General features: G+C 45.9%; 1 protein-coding gene across 1 annotated transcript; it reads right to left on the reverse strand.

Moving 5' to 3' along the window:
• Positions 1-882: 882 nt before the first annotated feature.
• ALDH8A1 (aldehyde dehydrogenase 8 family member A1) lies at positions 883-24,547 on the reverse strand. Its single transcript, XM_058735354.1, has 7 exons — positions 24,326-24,547; positions 20,082-20,229; positions 18,417-18,572; positions 16,603-16,752; positions 11,229-11,485; positions 7,393-7,554; positions 883-2,168 (listed from the first exon to the last, which is right to left on the reverse strand). Exons 1-7 carry the CDS (start codon positions 24,461-24,463, stop codon positions 1,716-1,718), a joined length of 1,464 nt encoding a protein of 487 aa, XP_058591337.1. The 5' UTR covers positions 24,464-24,547; the 3' UTR covers positions 883-1,715.

The following is a 24,547-nucleotide window of genomic DNA, read 5'->3' on the forward strand; positions in this document are numbered from 1 at the left end:
CGAGACTGGAGCTGCTGAAATTCTTCCTGTTGATTCATGGGATTGGTCCTAGACTTAACTAATGAAGACGCCAGGGCCTGAGCTGGAGAACAGGGCAGGTGAGAAAAGGGGAGGCGAGGGGAGGTGGAAGCTGGGGACCAGATATGATCCCACACCATCGCTTGACCTCAAAGGCGTTTATGTTTTCCAGCATTTGTGAACACGCCAACATAGCCCAAAAACTACACAAAATGGTAAAGACTATTCTGTCCCCCGGCCCTGACCCAACCCCCACCCCCCTACACGATGAAACAAACACCCCAGAGTATCAGGAAGACCTTCACTGCATTCCTGGAAATTGTTTCGAGCACCTTCTGTGTGCCAGGCACTGTGTTCGGATCGAGACTTCAGTGGAGAGTAGCACCTGCAGTGGCACCCGCCTGGGCTTTCAGCAATTATCTGGGCGGTCAGATATGCAAACAAGTGGTTTCAGTCAGTGCAGGAAAGGCTGTGCTGGAGGAGTTCCTGGGTCACATGGCCTAGTGGGGCCAGGGAGGGGCAGAGGGAGGGAGACATGGAAAGGAGACAACGCGATGTTTTCCATGAGCCATAAGTATGTGGCTGTTTCCAAAGCAGAACCCAAGACAAGTGTGAGATGGTCAAAGATCATGGCTTTGGAGACTGACAGCCCTGGGTTCGAATCCTTCCTCTGCCCCTTACCGTATGTATGACCTTGAGCATGCTACTTTAATCTCGGTAAAGCTCAGTTTTCCCCTCTGATCATTAGGGGATCCAGAAAAAAAGGCACTAGAAATACCTTTATTACTTTGTATAAAGTCCATACCCCTAAGAGGATGAGGATAAGGAAGAATAAAGGACAATTCAAGAAAAAGGTATATGTCATACTGTCTACTAAAATTGCTTAACATTTATTCTTTTAGGATTAGTAGGTTGTAAATCTAATGAGATGCATACATGAAGAACTGTAATCGATTAGACACTACATTAGAAATGGATCAAACTATTTCCTCTTCTTGTTCCAAATTCCCTCCAAAAGCAGTCATTATGTTATTTTTCTTTGTCCTTATATAGATGTATTTAGTGGGACCTACCATATAAGCCTGCTCTGACAAATTCCATATTATGCTTACCATCAACGTTGGCTTCATCGATATTGATGTTGGTGCCTGGGTGGTTCAGTTGCCTGAGCATCTATCTGACTCTTGATTTCAGCCCAAGTCATGATTCCAGGGTCATGGGATTGAGCCCTGCATCAGGCTCCATGCTAAGCATGGAACCAGTTTAAGATTCTCTCTCTTTCTCCCTCTGGCCCTCTCCCCCACTTGTGCTCATTCTCTCTCTCTCTCTCTCTCTCCCTCTCAAATTAAAAAAAAAGAAGCAAAAAAAAAAAAAAGATTGTCTCTAAATTACCAAGAATTCAATCAAAACAATGAAAAAAAAAAAGTGAAGACACAACATAGAGGAAACCTGACAATCCCTTGGCTCCCTTTTTGTGCCTTCCTGTTCAGAAGTCTTCTCTTCTTTGACTCCACAGTGAAAATAGACAGCATCTCTTTGACAGCAGATAAAAATACTAACTACTGAGGATAAGGTAGAGAAAATCCGCTAAGTCAAGATGTGGCTAGAATTTATGCTGGTGAGTCTGCTCACCACGTTGGATGACTGATTCTCTACAGCCGAGCATTGACCATAACAGCTTTCTCCGCTGGCCGAGGTCAGTGCTTAATGGTGATTGTTTTGACTTCAGTGAAAAATTCGTAAGAGTCTTTGGCTCCCTCTCTGCCTATCCCGGAACTCTTCATCCCCCCGAAAGGGAGGTTCAGCTCTCTGATGAGCCAGCAGTTGGTCCAGACCAAGCCCGACTGCAGCTTCTTAGCCACTCGGTGGACACGGCCCACGTTGCTTGACCACACAGTTGCTGCCAACCCGTACTTAACACTGTTCGCTCTTTGAATCACTTCCTCCTCACTATCGAAGGGGACGACACATGTCACTGGACCAAATATCTCTTCCTTCATGCAGCAGGATTCATCCTTAATGTCTGTTATGACTGTGGGAAGCATAAAATATCCTGCTTGATTCTTGGCGGGGAGACTCAACGTATCCACCCCTTCACCACACAGAATTCGGGCCCCTTCGGCACGGGCTTTCTTGACGTAACTTCTGACCTAAGTGGGTAGAAACCATGATTAGCAGCACCTTACCATTTGGTTTTACACAAAGCAGCAGAAAATTCAATATTTTTGAATCATCTACATAAAACGTGTAAGGTCATTGCTAAGAACTCTAAAGCTGAGGGGCACCTGGGTGGCTCAATCGGTTAAGCGTCCGACTTCGGCTCAGGTCACAATCTCACGGTTTGTGAATTCGAGCCCCACATCGGGCTCTGTGCCGACAGCTAGGAGCCTGAAGCCTGCTTCAATTCTGTGTCTCCTTCTCTCTCTGCCCCTCCCCCACTTGTGCTCTGTCTCTATCAAAAATAAATAAATGTATAAAAAAGTTAAAAAAAAAAGAACTCTAAAGTTGACTACCTTATTGCTCAGCTGCTAAGCCTGAGGGCAGAAGTGCTCTGACCATCATTTGGGCATCCAGCCCTCATACGTTAGAGGAGAGGAGTCATTTATTTAATGTCTACGTGCTGGGCACATGGATAAACACTTTTCAGACATTCTCACTTAATTCTCTCAAAACTCTATTAGCTATGTATTATTATCCCCTCTTTGCTGACAAAATTGAGCATCAAAAAGGGTAGATGGTCCATACAACGAATAAACAGGAAAGCCAGAATCCACACTCTGGTATAATCGGTAAATACACAAAAGAATAGTTGCTCACTTTTGGGAGGGACTGTGTCCACTGCAGAATATGGGAAGTTGAAGGGTGTATAAGATTTCATTAATGGCCAAGGTAGCTAGGCTTCCAGAACAAATAATTTCTAACTTCTAGTCTCATTACCGATTATATTCTAAAAATATATCTAGGCAATAAAGTATAGCTAACTATAATGGAAAATAAATTATGTAATAAGTAAACCCAGTGACTCGGGGACAATGACAGATGTTTACTAATAATGGTTGTAGAAATGACTCATTATAAAATGATACATATGGTTATGTCTGGAAGGGTTGTTGCGGTCACAACATTATCCTGCCCCTGAAGGGTATGATAAGCATAGAAGCCGTAGAAAAGTAATCCCCCAAATTAAAAGCGTAGAACAGCAGTGAGGTGGTCCATCAAAGGCTGGGTACGTTGAAATCATACTTTGGCTTCTTACTTATCACCTATCTATCTGAGCATTCTGCCCCAGTATCAGATTAATATTTCATCGTAGAACTGTATTCAACGTAGAGCTATGTGTTTGCTCTGTAAAAATAAAAAGGTAATGTTGTTCTATGATTCGTTTCGCTCTAGTTTATGGAACACTTAATAAGCCATGAAGTCAAACACTTTCAAAAAATAGAACATTTGGAGCAGCTCTGCATTCCAAGCTGCTACACCGTTCCCCCCCCCCAACCCGTGCAGGGATCTCAGTGTTCTTCCTGAAAAGCCCTAGTCTAGTTTGTGGGTGGAGACTAAATGAGGTCTGGACTTCTCCTTCCTCCTTCCCATATTCTCTTACTCCTCTTGAAGCAACCCACCCAGATTAACTAAAACATGCCAAAGGTCGCATCCTGCGTGAACAGGAGAAGTTGAGGCAAAGGTCCCCAGGGGCCCCTGCTGGTCGCAGGACCAGAACTTTCTTCAGTGATTCAAACTCAGAGCGTTCTGGCTTTAGATTGTCTCCTCTACCCAGAATTTCATGATTATCTATCTCTTAGAGGTTCTTGGCTCTAAAACGTGAAAGCGTCAGTTTTCAAACTGTGAACTTTTCAAGATATTTAATGTATAAGATGACTCACACTAAACTGAATTTATTTTCTGGGGAAAATATTACTGGATGATAGACTATCTGTACTAGAAGCTCAGGAACTGAGATTTTCAGTAAAATCTGAAAAGAGAAAACAACATTGTGACTGGTAATATGCCATAAAATGTAATAGACTATTATTACGAAACTTTTTTGAGAACAGAGAGTAGTTATTACTTCGTAGCTTTGCACGTAAATCAGAGCACAGAGGGCAGATGGGAGTGCTGGGGAACCCAAATGTTCAAATCCCAGGGCCTCCACTTACTCGTGGAGAGATTTCAAATGCTCTGTGCCTCAGTTTCCCCTCTGAAAAATAGGATTAACATTCCCACCCCTTCCTAGGATTCGAGAAAATCATGCATGTGAAATATTTAGCGTGACGTCCGGTACGCAGTAAGTCTTATGGATGCCAGCTGCTCTCGGTGCTGTTGGTGAAGAAAGAGATGGTGTAACACACGATCTGATGCTTACTGGCTAAGAGACTTCAGAGATGCTCCCACCCTGCAGGTCGGGTTTTTTTAACCTGACAAAAGAAGACAGGAAACTGCCAAAGTGGACCTTTGTTAGGCCTGAAGCCTGGCCCTGTCGGGGGAGGGCACCAGCCAGGATCCCCTGAGCTTCCCCCAGCCTCACTGTCAACACTCAACAATTCCGTCTCCAATTACCCGCAGCTTTGGGGAAGCTGGCATATAGCCAGATTCTCCAGACAGTCAAGTGGAAAAGAATTCAAGGGGGTAAAAAGAAAAACAAAAGTGAAAACAAAAAGCAACGCCGTGCAATAGGCGAAGAGCCTTTTCTTCACTCCTGGGAGGACAGAGTCGCCTGCAGCTACCTATGCATCCCCTGGGTCTCTGGGAACCTGAAAAGTCACAGGTCCTCTAAGGAGCATGCTATGTCTCTGTGGGTTCTGAGTCCTTTGCCATTACAGGACAACCTCGACATGTTCTAATGGGATTCTTCTGTCCCTGAATCGCCACCTATCGCGACAGCCACATAGAAGTAAGATGGACACAGACGCTGCAGGGCTAATTTGCAGGGAACAAAGACCCCAGACGCTGCAGGGCTAATTTGATTCGGAGAAGATATAGACAAACTGCAGAAGAAAACAAAGATGGCAGCCAGACCTTCCTTAGCACGCAGCCCCCCAAGCTTTCCAGTGAGAGGCGAGGAAAGATGCCCACCAGTGGAACGTGTCCGCTGCCTCCTCCGTCCTGGAGGGTTTGGCATACTGGACTGAAAAGAGTCCCACCGGAAAGGCCACATTTACACTTCCCTAGCTGCTCCCATGAGCTCCCCGTCAAGGGCAGAGGTTACCCAGGGCCTTCGCACAAGAAGTGATCTGAAAGCACCTGTCAAGGGTCCACCTGGTGGGAGAGTCAGAGAGGGACGCTGTGATTCCTTGCATCTGGGCACACTTGCTCCACGTGGAGCAGCGACGATGGCAGACATCCAGGAACCCTCTGAGCCCCCGCAGGATTGCCCTAAGGTTTCACAAGGGGAGGAAACGTAAGTCCATCTGAGGGGTGCTCTACACAAGGAAGGAGGGACCACAAACAAGAGAGACTCCATAGACGGCAGCAGATCGATACGTGGTGGGGTAACGGGAATAACATCTTTAGTGTGCTTCCCTAGAGAAATGAAAATAAAATAAATTGGCCAACGATAAAAAACTATTTTTTTTTAATTTTTTAAATGTTTATTTTTGAGAGAGAGAGAGAGAGAGAGAGAGAGAGAGAGAGCGTGGGGGAGGGGCAGAGAGAATCTGAAGCAGGCTCCAGGCTCTGGGCTGTCAACACAGAGTCCGACGTGGGGCTCAAACTCACAGACTGCAAGATCATGACCTGAGCCGAAGTTGGGCGCTTAACTGAGCCACCCAGGGACCCCTTTTTAAAAACTTTTTTAACTGTGTGTACAAAATCTTTCTCCTTAAAAGCAGTAGGGTCATGGAACTTTCTAAGATGAGTGCAAAGTAATTAACTTTATTTTATTTTAATAAGGAAAGTAGCTAAGAAATTATTTTCTCTAAGGATCGAGGAGAAAATTAAGAGACGTTGGCTGAAAAGTCTGCAGTTTGGCTAACGGTAATGTGCTAACGTCAGTTTCTTGGTGTGGACAGTTGCACCGTGGACATGTAAGACGGTAACAAAGGGAAAGCTGTGTGAGTGGATATAGAAACCATCTGCCTTCTCTTCGAGATTTTTCTATAAATCTTAAGTTATTCCAAAATAGAAAGTTTATTTTTTTTCTTAGTTATTTGACGGAGATAGAAAACATTCATGAGGGTAAAAATATTCGGGAGTGTTCGAAAACTTCTGTTTGAAAGATAAATACGTGCTTATGTTTGAATGCGGTCAGGAAAAAACTGGTAACTGTACCCGTCACTATTCTCAGGGTTATTCATGGAACCTCAGTAACTACCTTGAAATGATAGTAAGAAAACAAAATCCAACTGCCACGTTAAATAAATGCCCGTCTTGCCAGCATAATTTGGTTTCACAGAAGATGGCATTTCTGGGCGGCCATACTGGGCCTAAAACCTTGTCAGTGGCTCAAGTCTTGAAAACAAACTAAAGATCACGCATGGTTTACGTTAGGATTCTTGCCCTTTGTCCACAGCTTCTGTGGCTACGCTAGAAGCCATGGGGATCTCTCCCGCAGAACCATTTCACACATTCTCCCCTCCTCACCCTGCTTCCTGCTTCCTGCTTCCCTGGAGAAAATAGAAGAAATAAGAAGAGACCCTCAAGCTACTACACCCTCCATTATGTGCATCTCTGCTTCACAATATTGTGAAAGTCAAAGTTAAAATGCAGTTAATCTGCCACATCTGTGCAATGTCAAAGATTTCCAGAAACTTAGGTAAAGGCCCTGTCCCTCAGAGGCTAACTGATGGGAGCATATCTTCCTTGGTGGCCCTCAGTCACCACAGCTGAAAACAAGGTCCCCTAGCCCCCAAATTCTATGACTTCTTTTGGGAGTCACATCAGGTAATAAGTTAAAATGACCTTAAAGACCTAAATTCCACAAACCACCCAAAGACCATCGATGGCTTCTCCCACATGGACCACCACTCACCTTACCAATTACGAACCACCTAATTAGGATCATGCATGCTGGCCCTTCCAGAATTCCATCTGCTGTAAGCCAGAGGCAGAATCCTTTCCACTGGGAACTTTTATCTATGGAAACTCCTGCCTCCCTTAGTCTACATCATTCTTATTAGTGACCCTTATGTTTTGAAATTTGACTTCCTCACTCTTGATTCTATCTCCATGCTGACTTCCTAGATTCATTCATTCCGTGTAGATGCTGCTTTAACTTGGACTACATTTGTGTATTCATATCTAATATTTCAGAGACCATTTCCTATACAGGTCTGAATGTTTGAAGAATAAGGCAGTAATTAACAACATTTCAAACCATGGATGTGTGCTGTGTCCTACACTGAGCTTATGCCCAAACTCACATTGCACAGATGTACTTACTTTTTCCAAATGAGCTTTACTTATCAGAGCTCCCATGTTGGCCGATGGATCGGAGGGAATGCCAACTTTCCACATTCTGGTAGCTGCTACAAACTTCTTCAAAAATTCACTATAGATGCTCTTCTGGACAAAGATTCTGCTGGTACAGAGGCAGATTTCACCCTGCCAAGAATGACATGTGAGGACAATGACAAGACACCCTCCTTCGTGGATAGGTCAACGCGGCAATTGTGAGCACCTGGCAGTGGCCAGGCACTGGTCTAGGCAACGGGAGATGGTGACAAACCAGACAAAGTCCCACCATGAGGACCACAGCGGTGTGCGAGGCAAGGCAAGACAGCGTGAGCAGGGCTGAGTGGGAGTGTAGGCAGGAATGGGGTCGGGGAGGGTAGGAAATGAGGGCAGGAGGTCAGGAGCAAGGCAGTATCATGCAGTCTCACAGGCTCACAAGGAGCTTGCACCTTGCTCCTGGCATCATGAAAAGACCGTGGAAGCCTTTAAGCTTTAAGCAGCAGGATGATGTGATGGGGTTCACGTTGTGAAAGGATCCTCCCAGCAGCTGTGTGGAGAATAGAACGGAAGGGAATGCGAGCAGGATTGGAGTAGAATTAAGAGAGTATTCCAGAAGTCCGGATAAGTGGACGTAGCTCGGACCAGGGCAGGCCCAGTGGACATGAGAGAAGTGGTAGGCGTCCACTGACGTTCCCAGACTCGAAAAGGGACATGGGACCCCAAAAGCGCAAGGAAACTGGTATAGATGCTCTGCAGAACAGATGGGTTTCAGAATGTATCCTTGCGGGGCACCTGGGTGGCTCAGTTGGTTAAGCGTCCAGCTTCAGCTCAGGTCGTGATCTCTCGGTTCACGAGTTTGAGCCCCACGCCTGGAGCTCAGGGCCTGGACAGCTGTGCTGACAGCTCAGAGCCTGGAGCCTGCTTTTGTTCTGTGTCTCTGCCTCCCTCTGTCTCCCTCCCTCTGTCTCTGCCTCTCCCTCATTTATGCTCTGTCTCTCCCTCAAAAACCAAAAGCAAAACCAAAAGCAAACAAAAACATTAATAAAAAAAAAAAAAAAAAACAACTGAACCGACAAGACTGGTTGATGGGTTATTGAGACAGAAGGAAAAGGAAGGGTAAGAGTCAGGGTGGCTCCCAGGTTTTTGATGGAGCCTCAGAGCAGATGGTGGTGCTCTTCCCTGGGAAGGCGAGCCCATGGCAGGGAGAAGATCAGCGCTGCAGGGAAAGGAGAGGGAGGGAAACCGGAAGCTCTGCTTCTCACAGGTAAGGCTCAGACGCCTAATCGTCACCCAAGCAGGGGCACTGAGTGTCCTGGGCCGAGGGGCTAACAGGGGCCTGAATGAAAAGTCATCCTTACTCTCATTTGGCTACGCCACGCCATCGTTCGCAAACACCATTCTAGACACATCAAAGCATTATAGAGGTTTGACAAGCACACGGACGCATGAACAACTATTTTTGTCCCATATATATTTGTTTGACCTCCACAACAATCCTAACAACAGAACGTTTCCAATTATCTTGCTGGTTGTGCAAAGATGCACTGTCCAAATTAAACACTCACTGTTTGGGAGCAATAAATTCTCTCTGCCAGCCAGGATCACGGTTGGAACCATCTGCCCACCTGGCTTGGGAAATCTCCCAACACGAGTGCCCTCCGCCATGTGCGGGAGGCAGGGGAGGGAGTGGTAAAGAGATCTGAGGGGTTAACCAGTCAGGGTTTTCCTGACTACTTAGTGCCGGGAAAGCATAGGTGAGATTAGCATCCCTAATGGCATGACTTGAGAGGAAATAAGAGAAGGGAAATCTTATTGATTGGGTGCCCATTGTGCGCCAGGCACAGCGCGGGATGCTTTCCTCATGATACTCCTGTGGTGTACTAGCTTTTCCAGTTCAGAATTAGGAAATGAAGTTTGACCAAACACAGGCCCAAGGCCCCCAGGCACGGGAAGTTTCAACTTCAGTCTGAGTGATGTTGAAGTCCGCGTTCGTTTCCTCCGAGTCCCACGGCGTGTCTTAAGTATGAGTGTGCCCCACTCCAAAGGGGAGTACACACAGTGGAGATGTTTCGAAGGAGCCCGTTGTGTCCAGTTGAGGAGGAAGTGCTCACTAGGTGGGACTCATCTCTCGGCCAAGGAAAAAGAAAACAGCCCCTCTATTTTGCCTAAAGTCTATTTGTTGTCTCGAATTAGCCAGTTGGGTTCATGTCCTTTCCCACCGGCATTTAAAATACACGCCCCCCCCTTCCCCCCAAGAGGAAGGCTGTCTGAGCACTTCGAGTTCTTGCACAGTCCTTCTGTGCACTGGGAGTGCATTTGCCACCATGCAGAGGCCACTGAACACCCCCTCAACTATGTCTCAGGCCACGGTTTGTCCCCCCACCGCACTGTTGTCACTAAGCCACCCAAATGCTCGATTTCATTGTTCGTTTTGATCCTTGTTGGTTTTAATGATTAAAATAGCTGTATCATAAAATTGCAAGTCTATTTTCTCAAATCTGAAATTGAAGTCTATTGATTCAGAAACACTCTATACACACGGATATATCTGTATATAGAGGTGCGGACAGAGATACGTAATCAAACCACTTTCTCTAAGAATTACTTCGAGAGAAATCATTACAATTGTAATGATCCTGAAAAACCACCGTCAAGAATGTTTTTCGCTCGACACTCATGAAAACCCTACTGGAAGGCATCATTCTTGCTTCCGTGATTTTACAGGTAAAGAAACAAAGGTTCAAAAGGCTTTGCAGTTTATTCAAGTTAAATAAAGATCTATCTCATTCTACTCATCCTTCTATGACAGTCCTCTTTCATTAATTCTTTGCCCTCTGCTAATTTTTTTTTTTTTAAAACAGACCCTTTGGAGAGGGGCACCTGGGTGGCTCAGTCGGTTGAGCGTCCAACTTCGGCTCAGGTCATGATCTCGCAGCTCGTGAGTTCGAGCCCCGCGTCGGGCTCTGTGCTGACACCTCAGAGCCTGGAGCCTGCTTCTGCTTCTGTGTCTCCCTCTCTCTCTGCCCCTAACCCACTCGCATTCTGACTCTGTCTCTCTCAAAAATAAATAAACATTAAAAAAAATAATAAAAATAAAAATAAAATAAAAACAGACCCTTTGGAGAAAATCATTCAGTATTTTTGTATACCTGTTGAAGGTCAAGTGTGCCCCCAAAGCAGGTACAGGTGTCCTCTTCGTGATGCTTCCAGTCTGGTCTGTCTGGGCTGGTTTTCCTAACCCTTTGGGATGCCATCGAAGAATTTGCTAAAAACTGTCGCCTCCAGAAAAACAACTGCTTACACAATTTCAGGAGATGAAAAGTTGCCACGACTCCCTGACACCCATGACTCCAACATAAGAAAGGTGCTTTAGGCTGGTTTAGGCATTTATTTCTAAGTGTGTGGTGCATTTAGGATGCTTTGGGGGAGCAAAGGTTCACTGGAGATAGGACATTGAGACAGCGAGAAGAGAATGAGAGTGACTCTATGAATTAAGGGAGAGAAAAGCTTGGAGAAACAAAAAATCAATCATTTTGCCCATGGCCAGTACCTGACAAAAAGCTGTGGCTCAGAAAGAGGAGCTTGCTAAACAGAAGCTGTGACTGTACAAGACCACAGATGGACATCGAGATAAAACAGTCAGCGGAATAACACAATGTAACAACCTCTTCTCACTGAAATAGCACCAGATTGACCCGCTCACTCCTGGCTTTGTACTGTGATGAAAGAGGTCCTGTCTGACAGGGTCACAGAGTTTAAAAATAAACAAACCAAAAATGAAACGAAACCAAATAAAAACAAACAGAGCAACCCAGAGGACGTACCTGGTTGGCAAAGCTGGACCTGACGGTCGTGGGAATGCACTCCTCCAGGTTGGCATCCTCAAAGATGATGGCGGGGTTCTTGCCCCCCAGCTCCAGGGACAGCTTCTTGCAATGGGGAGCACTCAGCTGAGTGATCCGCTCGGCGGTGGGCTGGCTCCCCGTGAAGGAAATCAGGGGTACCTCTGGATGGGACACCAGGGCCTCGCCTACCTTGGGCCCCGTTCCAAACACAATATTTACCACACCTGGTGGAACACCTGGATGGGACACAGTGACAGTTACACTAATTCTTCTCAGTATGTTGAGAACTTCTGTTACACAGACATTCTCTTGGAAAGTTCAATAGCTTGAATGGGTGGGAGGAAATGTCTATGGCCGCCTCTAGTTTAATAACAAAGCTCCATGCGCTTTGCCTTAGAAAAACAAAGAGTAGAACATTCTCTCTCTCTCTCTCTCTTTTTTTTAATGTTTATTTATTTATTTTGAGAGAGAAAGAGCCAGCCAGTATAGGGAGAGGCAGAGAGAGAACCCCAAGAAGTCTCTGCACTGTCAGCACAGAACCCCATGCAAGGCTTGATTTCCCAGACCGTGAGATCTTGACCGGAGCCGAAATCAAGAGTGGGACACTTAACTGACTGAGCCACCCAGTCGCCCTGAAGATGAGAACATTCTAATTAATTCATTCCATAATATTGACTAGGCATCAGGGGCTGAGGACGCAGAGATATCATCAGGCAGGTCAGGCCCTCTAAGGTAGAGAAGCCCTGCTCTTAGCTGGCATCCAGAAGTCACAACGCAGTGTGAACACGTTAAGTAGAGGGAAAAAGAGATTAGACTATCCTGGCCCAGGGACATGAGGGAGGCTCCTCTGGGAAGGTGAGTATTGAGTTAAAGGTCCTGTGTCTCATAATATGGACATACCATTACACTCCTGGACTGACGTAAAACACCAAGGACACCCGAACATGGGTGCCCCAATCTTTCTATCATGAGACCCTACCTTCCTACATTTGCGTGTATTTTTTTTTTATGTGTTTATGGCTTTTCTTGTTTATTACGTATCCAACACTGGAAGGCACACTAAGGGCAGAAATGGTGTCTGTGTTTTGCTCCCCACTCTGTTCCCCGTGCCATGGCCTAGTTTGCCATATAGATTAACACTGCTAAACGCTCACATTCACTGCGGGTCAGTTATTGCTGCAAGTGATTTACATCCATCCCATCTCCCAACAACTGATGATGCAGGTAGGATTTAATATCTTCACCTCACCCAAACTGAGGCAAAGTGAGGTTAAACGGCAACCATTACGAGGCAAAACCGGGTGCGGAAGATTAATAAGCAATTAAGTGAATGAATGAACAAATACTTAGCATACATCATCCAAATACAAATATCTTGACTTTGTTTGAAAGCTTTAAGTGCCCAGAAAGAAAATCTGTGTGCAATTGTGATGTGTCCAGGAAGCTCTTAGGTTTGCTTGGAGGTAGCTGAATGTATTGCCTGTATTTCTTCAGCCTTGAAATGCAACAGAGACAGAAAACCTCCAACGTGTAAGGTTCCTGAACTACCCTGTTGCTAGGATCTTTTTCCGTCCAGGTTGGCCATTCTCTCCTTCATAGAAACATACTTCATGGGATTACAACCATCTCTTCAAGAATATGCTTTTAAAGTATAAATAATAAGTTCTCATCAATGATCCATTATCATCGCGAACACCTTCCCGTAGAGCCAGAGTCTTAGATCACTTGAGGGGACAAACGAGGCCCCATTCAGGTGAGCCTCAGGGACAGGTGTGAAGAATCAACGTGGCATCTGACAAAGCATCACCTCTAATGGCCCCACCGTTACAGTCATGTGCACACTTATCGAAACCTAGTCTGGCTCGATCCTGGATCACAGGTCACTGCCACAGAGGGCAGACCCAGGGCCAGACACCGTGTGAATGCAGGTGAGCCCTGCATTGGGACAAAGAGGAGGTTCAGGAGGGGGGGCCCCATGGAGGCTGATGGGAGAGAAACAAGGACAGGTTCCCCATCGTTTGCAAGAAGGGGTCTTAATCTCCATCAATTATTACTGGGCATGTGAATATTTGCCCAATATTTTCTTTCTTTTTTCTTTTGAAATGTTTATTTATTTATTTTGAGTGACAGACGAGACAGCATGAGCCGAGGAGAGACACAGAGAGAGGGACGCAGAATGCAAAGCGGGCTCCAGGCTCTGAGCTGTCAACACAGAGCCCGACGCGGGGCTCGAAGCCACGAACCCACGAGATCATGACCTGAATCGAAGTCAGACACTTAACTGACGTATCCACCCAGGCACCCCTGCCCAATGTTTTCTGATTGGAGTTTGGGGGCAAGAGAAGGTGGGCTGTTGGTCAGGCTTTATAAATCCTGAAGGCAAAAATGGATCAAATCCCTTCTAACGTTTACAATAGCATTTTAACGAAGAGTGAAGAAAACTTAGAAACACCACACATTTATAACCCAGGAAAGTGGGCTCATTTCTTCCAGGCCAATTGCCTTCTACACAACGGCGCGAACACTTTACGTTTCCTTGAGCTCTGGTGTTAATATGTTAAGAGCTACATACTGGCCATTATTTCTCAGTACCAATTTGCCATTCGATGGAGGCAGTAATGAAATTTTTCTAGAGACACCCGCCCTCTACCCTTAAGATATTCTGGTTATCAAAGGAAGAAGGCAGCCAAGTCGGCAAATACCAATTCGAGAAACCTCAGAGTAGGTGGCTAATGGACAAGAAAGGGCACAAGATCCCTCCCATGCTAGGATGTGGCAGGGTGGCAACAAGCTTAAATTGGGCAGAACAAAAATAGGAAGGCCAGGGGCGCCTGGGTGGCTCAGTCGGTTGAGTGACCGACTTCAGCTTAGGTCATGATCTCACGGTCTGTGAGTTCGAGCCCCGCGTCGGGCTCTGTGCTGACAGCTCACAGCCTGGAGCCTGCTTCGGATTCTGTGTCTCCCTCTCTCACTCTGCCCCTCCCCCGCTCGTGCTCTGTCTCTCTCTGTCTCAGAAATAAATAAACATTAAAAAAAAATTAAAAAAAAAATAGGAAGGCCAGAAATCCACTTTCAGTAGACCCTCCAACAACGAGGGCAAACATTTGGTGCCCCCAAGAAGAAGCGAATACTCTAGGACTTGCAAAGAGTTACTCGCTGCGTGCTTTTTTAAATGATTGCACTTCACAGGAAGGTCATCTGCCAAGTCTGTTTGAAGGCTCAGGACTAGAGGACTGGCTCTTTAAATATCCAGAACGCACCAGCAGGTCATTTTAGCTTTCTTTTTCTTACACCATTAAAAGTGTCTCTTATACAGTCTCAGTGGAGAAACTGAGGGCTTAAGGCAGGTGCAATTTGAGGGGCGCCTGTGTGGCTTACTCGGTTAAGCATCCAACTCTTGATGTAGGCTCAGGTCATGATCCCAGGGTCATGGGATCGAGCCCCGCATCGGGCTCCGCGTTGCACATGAAGCCTGCTTAAGATTCTCTTTTTTCCCCTCCCTCTTCCCATCTCCCCTGCTTGTGCCCTCTCTTTCTCTCTAAAATAATTTTTTTAAGGTGATATTTGAGCCTTATGCTCTCAGTGGGCCAGAGGAAGGAAGTTCAGCAAAGCCAGCCCAGGCTGGGAAGGAGAGAAGGACCACCTTGGTATAGTCAGTTTATTTGTTCACAAGAAAGAAGATCAATGCTGTGCAAATACATGGATACATAAACCTCTCATGCAGACCAGGTTCTGGGTGTATGGAAGGGGAGAGTACTGAGGGAAAGGAACCATCCTAGATCAAGACATAGTTGACTTCAAGAGAGCATGGTTCTGGGAACACAGCTCTGTGGCCCACGCCCCCTCCATGCGTTCCCTCCCCGACATGGATCACAGCAGAGCCTAGGTCCCACTTCTGTTCACTCGGGGGACCTACAGTCAACAGGCAGGGAAGAACTGCCTTGGACCCCCGCAGACACTAGGCACTTAGTTTTGCAAAGAAGGGCATTAGAATGTGATCCCTCGTAAGGAAGGAATGACAGACAGGTGGGGCGTAGGAGAGGTCACCATCTTTCTATCACACACCCTCCAGGAGCCTAGGGCATCCATAAATGTCACCTCAAAGACTGAGGATGGAGGGCCTCATTCCTCTGTACAATACAAGGGAAATGGGCAGCTAGACTAGGGTCATAAGGCCACAGTTCAACCTGCCATCTAAACCTTGGAGTCAAGAACTGGCTCAACTTCTTTAGAAGCCAATATGTATATTTTTGCTTGGAGATATGAGATATCCAGAAGGGGAGGGATGGGCTCTTTCCAACCACCTACTTTACAGATATGGGTGAGCCCAGCTACCTTCTCTGTGGGCTTGAAGGACGTATGCACAGCGGAGACTGACAGAAACACAGCCTGTTTCCCACCATCACCCATCATCCCAGCCCAGAGTGTGTATGGAGACCTGAGCTGAGGGACCTAATAGCGAGGGGCTTTCCTGTGGGTTACAAGCTGGGGCCTCCCGATGGTTCCCCTCTAACCCTGTGCCCATGCTGAGTTATACCCCAGAATGTAACCAGGAACATACCTTGAATGCGAAACATTACACTATTCACAAAAAGAGGGCAAGGAGGGGCACCTGGGTGGCTCAGTTGGTTGAGTGTCAGATTTCAGCTCAGGTCATGATCTCACAGTTCATGGGTCTGAGCCCCGCATTGGGCTCTGTGCTGACAGCTCAGAGCCTGAAGCCTGCTTCGGATTCTGTGTCTCCCTCTCTCTGTGTGTCCCTCCCCCACTTGTGTCCTCTCTCTCTCTTTCTCTCTCTAAAATAAATAAACATTAAAAAAAAAAAAAAAAGGACAAGGAACCATATTGCATCAGCTTCCACATAGTGGCTCCAAGTGCTGGGGAAACTGAGGGATATATATTCAAATCTCTTGAAAATGGGCTATTTTGAGCAGGTACTCTATAACCATACAGAAAAGTGCCTAACAGTAGCCTTATTTTCATCAAGGTTAACACGTAGTCCAAACAGAAGATTTAAATTGACCATTGAAGACACTCTCTGGGGCCCGCTGCTGTCGGGCTTGAGGCTCCCCGATTGTACAAGTCTCTGTACTGCCTGCCCCCTGCTGGCGGAAGGGTTCCTGCGGCAGCTCGGTACACGGGGCCAAGAGAGGAAGCAGTGTGATGAGAGGGGTTTCTCGGGAAAAGCTCAGGGAGACAACAAGCAAAGATGTCGATGGAATCGATCTTGCTCTGAGCGGATTTCCATCCAAAATAACTTTTCAAACGTCAGCGACGCGGAGGTGGCCGCAGCCCGCAAAACTCGCAACCCCAAAGCCGATCCCGTGCCTCTCGGGACCCATAGCTAAATCACCTGCTGTCTCCAGGAGTTTGCACATCATCCAGGCCGTCACTGACGTCAGCTCGCTGGGCTTGGCTATGACGGTGTTGCCGGCAGCAATGGCCGGAGCCACCTTCCAGGTCAGCAAGTAGAGTGGCAAATTCCAGGGGCTGATCAGACCAGCTGCAAGAGGACAGAAGCACCTTCAGCAATGGCATGCCCCTCAAAGCAGGCTGGCCACACTGGGTTTCTTCACATGGAGCTCCTCCCTCCTGCATCAAAGTGAAGCTTAATCTTCTAAAAATCCCCAATTCTGCTATTGGTAGCCACCTTCAGGAAAAGAATTCTGAAACGTATCATATGCCATTGTGCCTCTTCAAACTATAAATCCATACAATTTACTCTTTTCTTGATGTCGTAACAATTGTATTGATGAACAAACAGCAATATAAGTTCTAGGACCAAGAGGCTGTCACTTGTCACTAAACAGTTCCAGCTGTGATGAGTTTTGAGATTTATAGTCCGATGTTCACATTTTTTTAAACCTCTCTCTCCTTCATCATCAAACTGTCTAGCTCCTACTTAAGGTTTTCCATCACTGTTTCTAATCTGTTGTGGATTAAGACATAAAGTCTCAAGCTTTTTAGAATCATTTGTAAAATAAGAACAAATCAGTAATGAGCGTGCCCTGTGGGGGCCTCCTACTAGTAAGGCTGATGAATTCTGATGCATAGACTGCGAAATCCATTTTGGCAAGCCAGGGGATTTTTTAATAAAAAATTCTCTCTAGGTTCTCACCTGTATCATGAGCAGATAGGATTGCTAAACAAGTGATAGAACCAGCATCTAGAATTTGTTCCCATGCGATACTGAAACCATGTGTAGGCTTCTAACCATAAAACACACACACACACACACACACACACACACAACCTACCTTATGAATAAGTAAATGGATTCATTTTATTTTATACTCTTCCCTCAAACCTGTGCTGTGAAAGTAAACATACACTCTATATTATTATATTTCTCATTGGAAAATCTTTTCTTTAGGGGATAACAGTATTTTTTCAGCATTGTATATCATCATGCTTCTTAGAGGAAGGTTTGAGCTTCTCCTAAATGCCTTCAAAATGTGATTTCCAAAGGGTTCAAATAATCACAGTGGTAAAATATCCCATTTTCTTTCCTTTTAATTTATTTTATCCTGTCATAAAATGTTATAAATATGGGAGGTTGGTGGGTTTTTTCCTCGGAGGAACAGTGACATCTAGTGGATATTTTGAGACATTGCTCATATTTATATGTCCTCCAAAAGGAAGCAAGAAGCGGCCGGCCCGTTCAGTCAAGGCTCACTTACCTGGCACTGTTCTAAGTGCCCTACACTTACTAATTCATTTAATCCATGTTAAAATATATAAGTATAAAATTAAACTATTCTCTCAGTTTTTCAGATAAGAATCGTGAAATATACAAATGTTAACAAAACTGACCCTGCACATATCCAAAATCCATGCTGTTAAGGACAAGCCTCTCTGGAAAGAAACTTTTTTTTTTTTTTTTTTTTTTTTGGTGTATGGGGGGAAAATCTTTGTACGTGAATTTCCTCTCGGTATTATTCTTTTCCTGGTAATTTCCCAGGAACGATGTTTTCGGAATAAGTGGGGAATTTGACACAAAGAAAAATAACCTCGAAATAGATTTTTGAGGCCCATTAATTTTCAGTCCAAGTAGAAGAAATCAGCTCTTTCCTTTTTCTGGGTCTGTTCCCTTCGATCGGTGCTGCAGGACCGACGGGGCGTCCCTCGGCACCAACCCAGTGCAGGCTTTCACCCAGCAGCACCTACCGATCCCCACGGGGGCCCGCAGGGTGTAGTGCAGACAGTCTACGTGGTCCATGTGTGTGCACTCTGATGTGTGGTGCAGGATGGAGGAGGCGAAGAACCGGAAGTTCTGCACAGACCGGGGGATGTCCATGGTTCTTGCCAACGTTACGGTTTTCCCTGTAACAAGTCAGCAACAGGAGGCACAGTCAGTGTAGTGGAGACACCACCGCACCTGCATCCTAACTCACGCTCACGTAGCCTTGGTGCCTTCCAGCCCCGGACCCCAGCCCTTGACTACACGGACAGCTGATCATGGTTTCATAAAGCTGTGAAATATGGGGCGCCTGGGTGGCGCAGTCGGTTAAGCGTCCGACTTCAGCCAGGTCACGATCTCGCGGTCCGTGAGTTCGAGCCCCGCGTCAGGCTCTGGGCTGATGGCTCGGAGCCTGGAGCCTGTTTCCGATTCTGTGTCTCCCTCTCTCTCTGCCCCTCCCCCGTTCATGCTCTGTCTCTCTCTGTCCCAAAAATAAATAAAAAACGTTGAAGAAAAAAATTAAAAAAAAAAAAAGCTGTGAAATAATTAGGTGTGACGTTATAAGATGGGGGGGGATTAAAACGGAGTCAAATAATCTTTGTGGGTGGGGGAAGGGTTGAACAATTGATAGCGATCATGAATTCGCCAGATGCTACCACTCCGCTCACATCAGCTCTTTCAATTCAAAATCACCGTGCCTTGTGCAGGCTACAAAGGGGTTGGAGTAATGGGTGTTAGGACAGCTGTATCTGCACGACACCATAAAACCCCTCGGACAGACATTCGCTGTACATGAAATGTCCCCCAGCACGTGGCAGAGACCTTCAGATGGGCACGTGACAGAGCGACCAATGGCATCCGGGGGTTGGCATGTGACGCTCGCTCACCATGTGCCCCATGCACCACCTAGCTCCTGGACTGAACAAAAAGAGATTCCGGACTTTTCCTTTATTCTCTTTGGCAATTCCGGGGGACTCCCCGCAGCAGGAGCACCAGCAGGAAACATCTCCTTCTTAAGGGCTTAGACTCAAGCTGCTTCCTAAGTTTAAGCTGATATATAGCACACATACCATTTTAAAAGATCTTGGGTTTTCCTAACAGACGTCCCTGCAAGGATTTATGGGCATTTACTCCATTATCCACACCTCTGGGACGGTAGCTGCTTTGGGAGCGGAACGCTGACCTGTCGGACTCTTTCTGAACAACTTGACTGTTACTGCTCTTCAATTACCCGCGCTTAGAACCCCTCTGCCTAGGACTAGAGAATTGCAGGAGCAGCCCTCCTCTTCTTCTCCCCCCATATCCGTGCCCTTTGCCAAGCATCTCCACCGTGCCTTCCACCAAATGGACAAAATGTATTTGCTTCCCTGCCCTGGAACCTGGGCTCAGCTCTGACTTGCTGTGGCCATCAGAATGGGGCAGACGTGGGCCAGATGCCAGACTCCCAGGTGGTTCTGCTTTCCACCTCTACCTCTCCCATGAGAAGCGTCGTGCAGGCTAGCCTGATGGGAAGAAGGTGCCCTGAGTCCCATCCATTGTGGTTAAGAGGCAAGAGGTCCCCTGCCCAACCGGAACGAGGGTGTGAATCTCCAGCGTCTGAGTAGCTGTACGGCACTTGCCATAAAGCACTGCTAAGAGGCGGCTGCGCTCACCTTGGTCTCTGGATTCCGCCTGGGCCAAGTCCTCCAGGGATTTCTCCAGCAGATCCGCCAGCCGGTGCAGCACCTGTGAGCGCTCCTGGGGGCTCCTGGCCGACCAGCCGGGAAACGCTGCCCTGGCGGCCTCCACTGCGGCTTCGATCTTTGAGGAGCATCAGGAAGACAATCACCTTAGGACTGTTGCTCCTGAGGTTCCAGGAATCCAGAAACCACAGCTCCACGCATGCCTAATTTTTTTCAGCCTAATTTCAAATATGCAACGCTTGCTAGTGCTGAGTTACCTGCAAAGTGGTGTTTTTGTGACCGGTGAATCAGGGCACCACAAAAACAAAGAAGAGGGATCCGTTTTGACCAAGGTGTGCAGATGTGGCAATCAGATTATTAAAAAGAAGCTGTTTGAGGGGCGCCTGGGTGGCTCCGACGGTTAAGCACCCGACTTCGGCTCAGGTCATGATCTCGTGGTTCGCGAGTTCGAGCCCCGCATCAGGCACTGTGCTGACAGCTCGGGGGCTGGAGCCTGCTTCAGATTCTATGTCTCCCTCTTTCTCTCTGTCCCTCCCCTGCTCATGCTCGCTCTCTCTCCCTCTCTCTCTCTCAAAATTAAATAAACATTAAAAATAAAAGCCATTTTAATTTTAACAGATGCACGTTTTCAATCATGTCAAAATACATATTTTTTTAATATCATAGGGAGGGGAAACTCATCTAGACATGTAGAATCTCTAAACTTTTAATCCAGCTCCAACACATCTGAGAAAGTCTAAAATTTTGCTTGAAATCATATCTACAACCTGTCTTTCCCCTCTGAATGACTAATTATAATAGCCATTTACTAATTTTTCTATATAAAGGAATGTTAGACACACAAATTATTTCATCTAACCTGTTCTAAAATTCTAAACCGTGCCTATTGCTATGCCCATTATGCAGATGAGGAAACTGAGGCACAGAGCGCTCAAGTCACTTAGCAGAGGTCACACAGCCAATAAGTGGCAGTATCAGGATTCAAACCCAGATCTTTGTGGCCCCCGAGACCATGGCTGGCCTTCTGTGGCACAGCCTCAGTCCCTGCCCCTGCCGGGCTCTGCCCAGTTTTTACTGGCCTGTTGGGGAGGAGGATATCTGTGTTTGAACAGATAGTCTGGAGACCTGGTTTTGGAGCCAAATCCAAAAATATACAGGGGAAGGTACGGGCAAGGCCAATTCATGCAAGGTGAAACGGGTCTTCAGGTCATGGGCTGCCTTTGTCTGCCCCTTAGCAAAGTCTAAGCAGTATCTTTTCCAGAGACAGCAAATCCATAGCCTGGGTCTCACCCGTCTCCCCTCTCACACACATGACAAGACTATAATAACTCACAGCTTGCTTCTACCCCTGGGCTCAGACCCAGCCTCAGAATCCTTTTCCACAGGCTTCAGGTCACCACAAGCATCTTTCTCATGTCACATGATCTGACAATTCTGCTGCCCTCTCCCCCCAAACCTGACGTACATTCCTCCTTTGCTTTCTTTATGCAAACAGAGTCCCTCTCAGTGGGGCTGAATAAAGGATAAAATGAGTCTCATTTTAATTATACATTTCTGGGAAAAAAAAATGGTGTTTTCATTTCAAAAGCTGAATCTCTAATGTGGACCCGCAGAAACGATGAAGGAAGAATGTGGGCACCAGAAGCTGCCGTCCGGCCGAGGCCTGGGTGCCCGCCAACAGGAGGAGGGTTCATTCCTGCTGTGGTCAGTACAAAACGTCCTCTCCCTGAGGTTTGTCAGTGTAAAAGCTAAGCTTTTCGCTACGCAGAGAACTCAAGTACAGCCATGTTTTCTAAGTTGTCTTAGAGTACATGTGGATATAACATGAGCATACGCTAAGACTTAGGAAGCATTTACTATTTGCCAAACACTAAGGGCTTTACATCTACCAGTCTGTTTAATCCTTAGAACAACACTATAAGGTGTTATTATTATCCCCATTTTACAGGTAAGGCGACTGAGGAACACGGAAGTTCAGCTCTAAGTCAAGACCGCACACACTAAGTTGTGCAGCTGGTCTTTGAAGTTAGGTGGTCCGACCCCAGTCTGTGCTGATGACTGCAAAGCTATCATGTAAATGCCACCATACGTGTGTGTGTGGCCACTGATCTAAGCATCAGAGATGAGAATGTTAGCTCACTGTCTGTCGTCTGTGGAATAAAGGACGGTGATAAAGTCTTATTTGTAGGCTGTTACGACTCATATTGGGGATAATTCTGCTGTTAGCAAAACCAGCAGCACTTTCTGTGAGTGACTTTCCGTAAAATCGGGCATGTAGGTTGTATGTGGACCGTAGTTTTCAAGCCAGAAAAAGCTGGGACTTATGGGGATCAGAGAGAATATTTGCAGGGAAATCCAAAATGTTTATTCGTCTACCAGCAGGGGCTTCCATAGTACATTCTGTCTTCTGAAAAGGCATGAGCCGTTAGCTGCAGAAAATATTTCAAATGAACTTGTCTTATTTGTCGTTTTTAACTTCAGTTTAGAAAACACCCTGAGACCAGGAGGACTGGAAAACACAAAGCTGGATTTCCCACATCTATCCCAGGTCATTTGAAACAAACAAAATTGTGGGTTACAGTTTAACCAATAGATTAGCCAGTATTTGCAGACTTTAATCCACAAGTCTAAAGGTTTTTTTTAATGCAAGACAGATTTAAAATATTATTAACAAATGAGAAATAATAGCTTAGTATAGATGAAGGCTTGTTTATATATATTAATATATGAAGGTTACAATTAATCCTTTAAATAATCTAGTTCTTTGTGCCTTAAGAAATAAAATCCATTAGGCATTAGATGAGCATAGGTACATCAGCCACATTTATCACCCCAGACACATTTACATTGTCAATACAATAAGTGATAACTAATCAAATGTATCTCCACCATTTTATAAAATTTCTCAAATAAAATTAATTCAATATCAATAAAAAAATTTTAACGTGTGTGCCATTAAGCACTTTGAGTAAGAAAAAGGATGCTATTAAATTTAAACACAAAACTATATGGGAATTTGATTTTGCATTTCACCGTTCAAATGATCAGTTTTACTTTACCAGATATTTTAAAAACATTAAAAAGGATAACCTAAAATAAATCCCTGGGTTTTTACTTTTGCTTGTTTTTAGAGAAATAACAAGGTTTTTTTTGTTTTTTTTTAAATTTTTTTTTTTCAACGTTTTTTATTTATTTTTGGGACAGAGAGAGACAGAGCATGAACGGGGGAGGGGCAGAGAGAGAGGGAGACACAGAATCGGAAACAGGCTCCAGGCTCCGAGCCATCAGCCCAGAGCCTGACGCGGGGCTCGAACTCACAGACCGCGAGATCGTGACCTGGCTGAAGTCGGACGCTTAACCGACTGCGCCACCCAGGCGCCCCAGAAATAACAAGTTTTTTAGAAAACCATGAATACAGTAGAAAGTTTAGGCAACACTTGGTAGAGAAAAGGGAACAGTAATACTGATCATTCTTAACAACTAGTAGTTTCTAGTAGACACCTATTAAGGAATGTCTGAGAAATGCAGCCGTGTGTTAAGCTGCCTAGACTAATAACTTGCTTCTGCAGAGTCACCTGGGCTTTGTTCCGTGGACAGATATCACCCCTTTCTTTTAAGAATATTGTTTAAGTTTATTTATTTATTTATTGGGGGGAGGGGCTGAGAGAGAGAATCCCAGGCCGGCTCCGTGCTGTCGGCGCAGAGCCCGATGTAGGGCTCGAACCCGCGCACCGTGAGACCACCCTGAGCTAAAATCGGAAGCTTAGCCGACTGAACCACCCAGGCGTCCCAGGTAGCCCCTTTTGAAAGGTCACATGACACTGCTTCGCTTTTACCTTAGCACCTGTTTTCGCTAACCAAAAGAAACCCGAAGAGGATTTTCACTTTTAGGAAAAGAGCCATTACCATAGTCTGTACTTCTTTCCCAAAAGCAAAGTTGCATGACATGAACTTTCAGTAAGTGGAGGAGACTCTGCACTTTATGCCATTTCCACAGGTGTCGTAGGAAGGCTCTCTTTTCGGATTGCAGGGGAAACCTACATCCTAGGAGTCCGATTACAAAGCAAACCTTCCCAGAACTAAAATCTTCCTGTCCGCCGATGTTTAACAACTGGGCACCTTTTCCCAATTCCCCTTGCTCCTAGAAAAAAGTAAGTGACATGTAATCATCAAGACACCAAGTACATTTCAGTCTCCCTAAGTGAACTACTCACCTCTTCATTTCCACTGTCTGGCACCCTGCAGTATACTTCCCCTGTGGACGGATCATAAGAATCGATATATGAGCTACAAGGTACAAACTTTCCATTAATGAAGTTCTCCAGCGTCAGAAGTGCCTTTGTTCCGGCCATGGTGGAGACAACTCTTGTCTTTCTCCCCACCGGTGAGGGAGTCTCCCTACCCTGAGTTTGCCTTGTCCTCACCTCCAGCCCTGA

Source organism: Neofelis nebulosa, chromosome 6, assembly GCF_028018385.1.
Source record: "Neofelis nebulosa isolate mNeoNeb1 chromosome 6, mNeoNeb1.pri, whole genome shotgun sequence".
Lineage (NCBI taxonomy): Eukaryota > Metazoa > Chordata > Mammalia > Carnivora > Felidae > Neofelis > Neofelis nebulosa.

What these genes read in the sequence shown, in the direction of transcription:
- ALDH8A1 (XM_058735354.1), bottom strand. Translation starts at nt 24,463, where the DNA reads ATGGCCGGAACAAAGGCACTTCTGACGCTGGAGAACTTCATTAATGGA. An exon ending in GGTCCAGCTTTGCCAACCAG is followed by an intron (nt 7,555 to 11,228) that starts GTACGTCCTCTG and finishes CATTCTTGGCAG; the next exon opens with GGTGAAATCTGCCTCTGTAC. An exon ending in GTAAAGCTCATTTGGAAAAA is followed by an intron (nt 2,169 to 7,392) that starts GTAAGTACATCT and finishes CTACCCACTTAG; the next exon opens with GTCAGAAGTTACGTCAAGAA.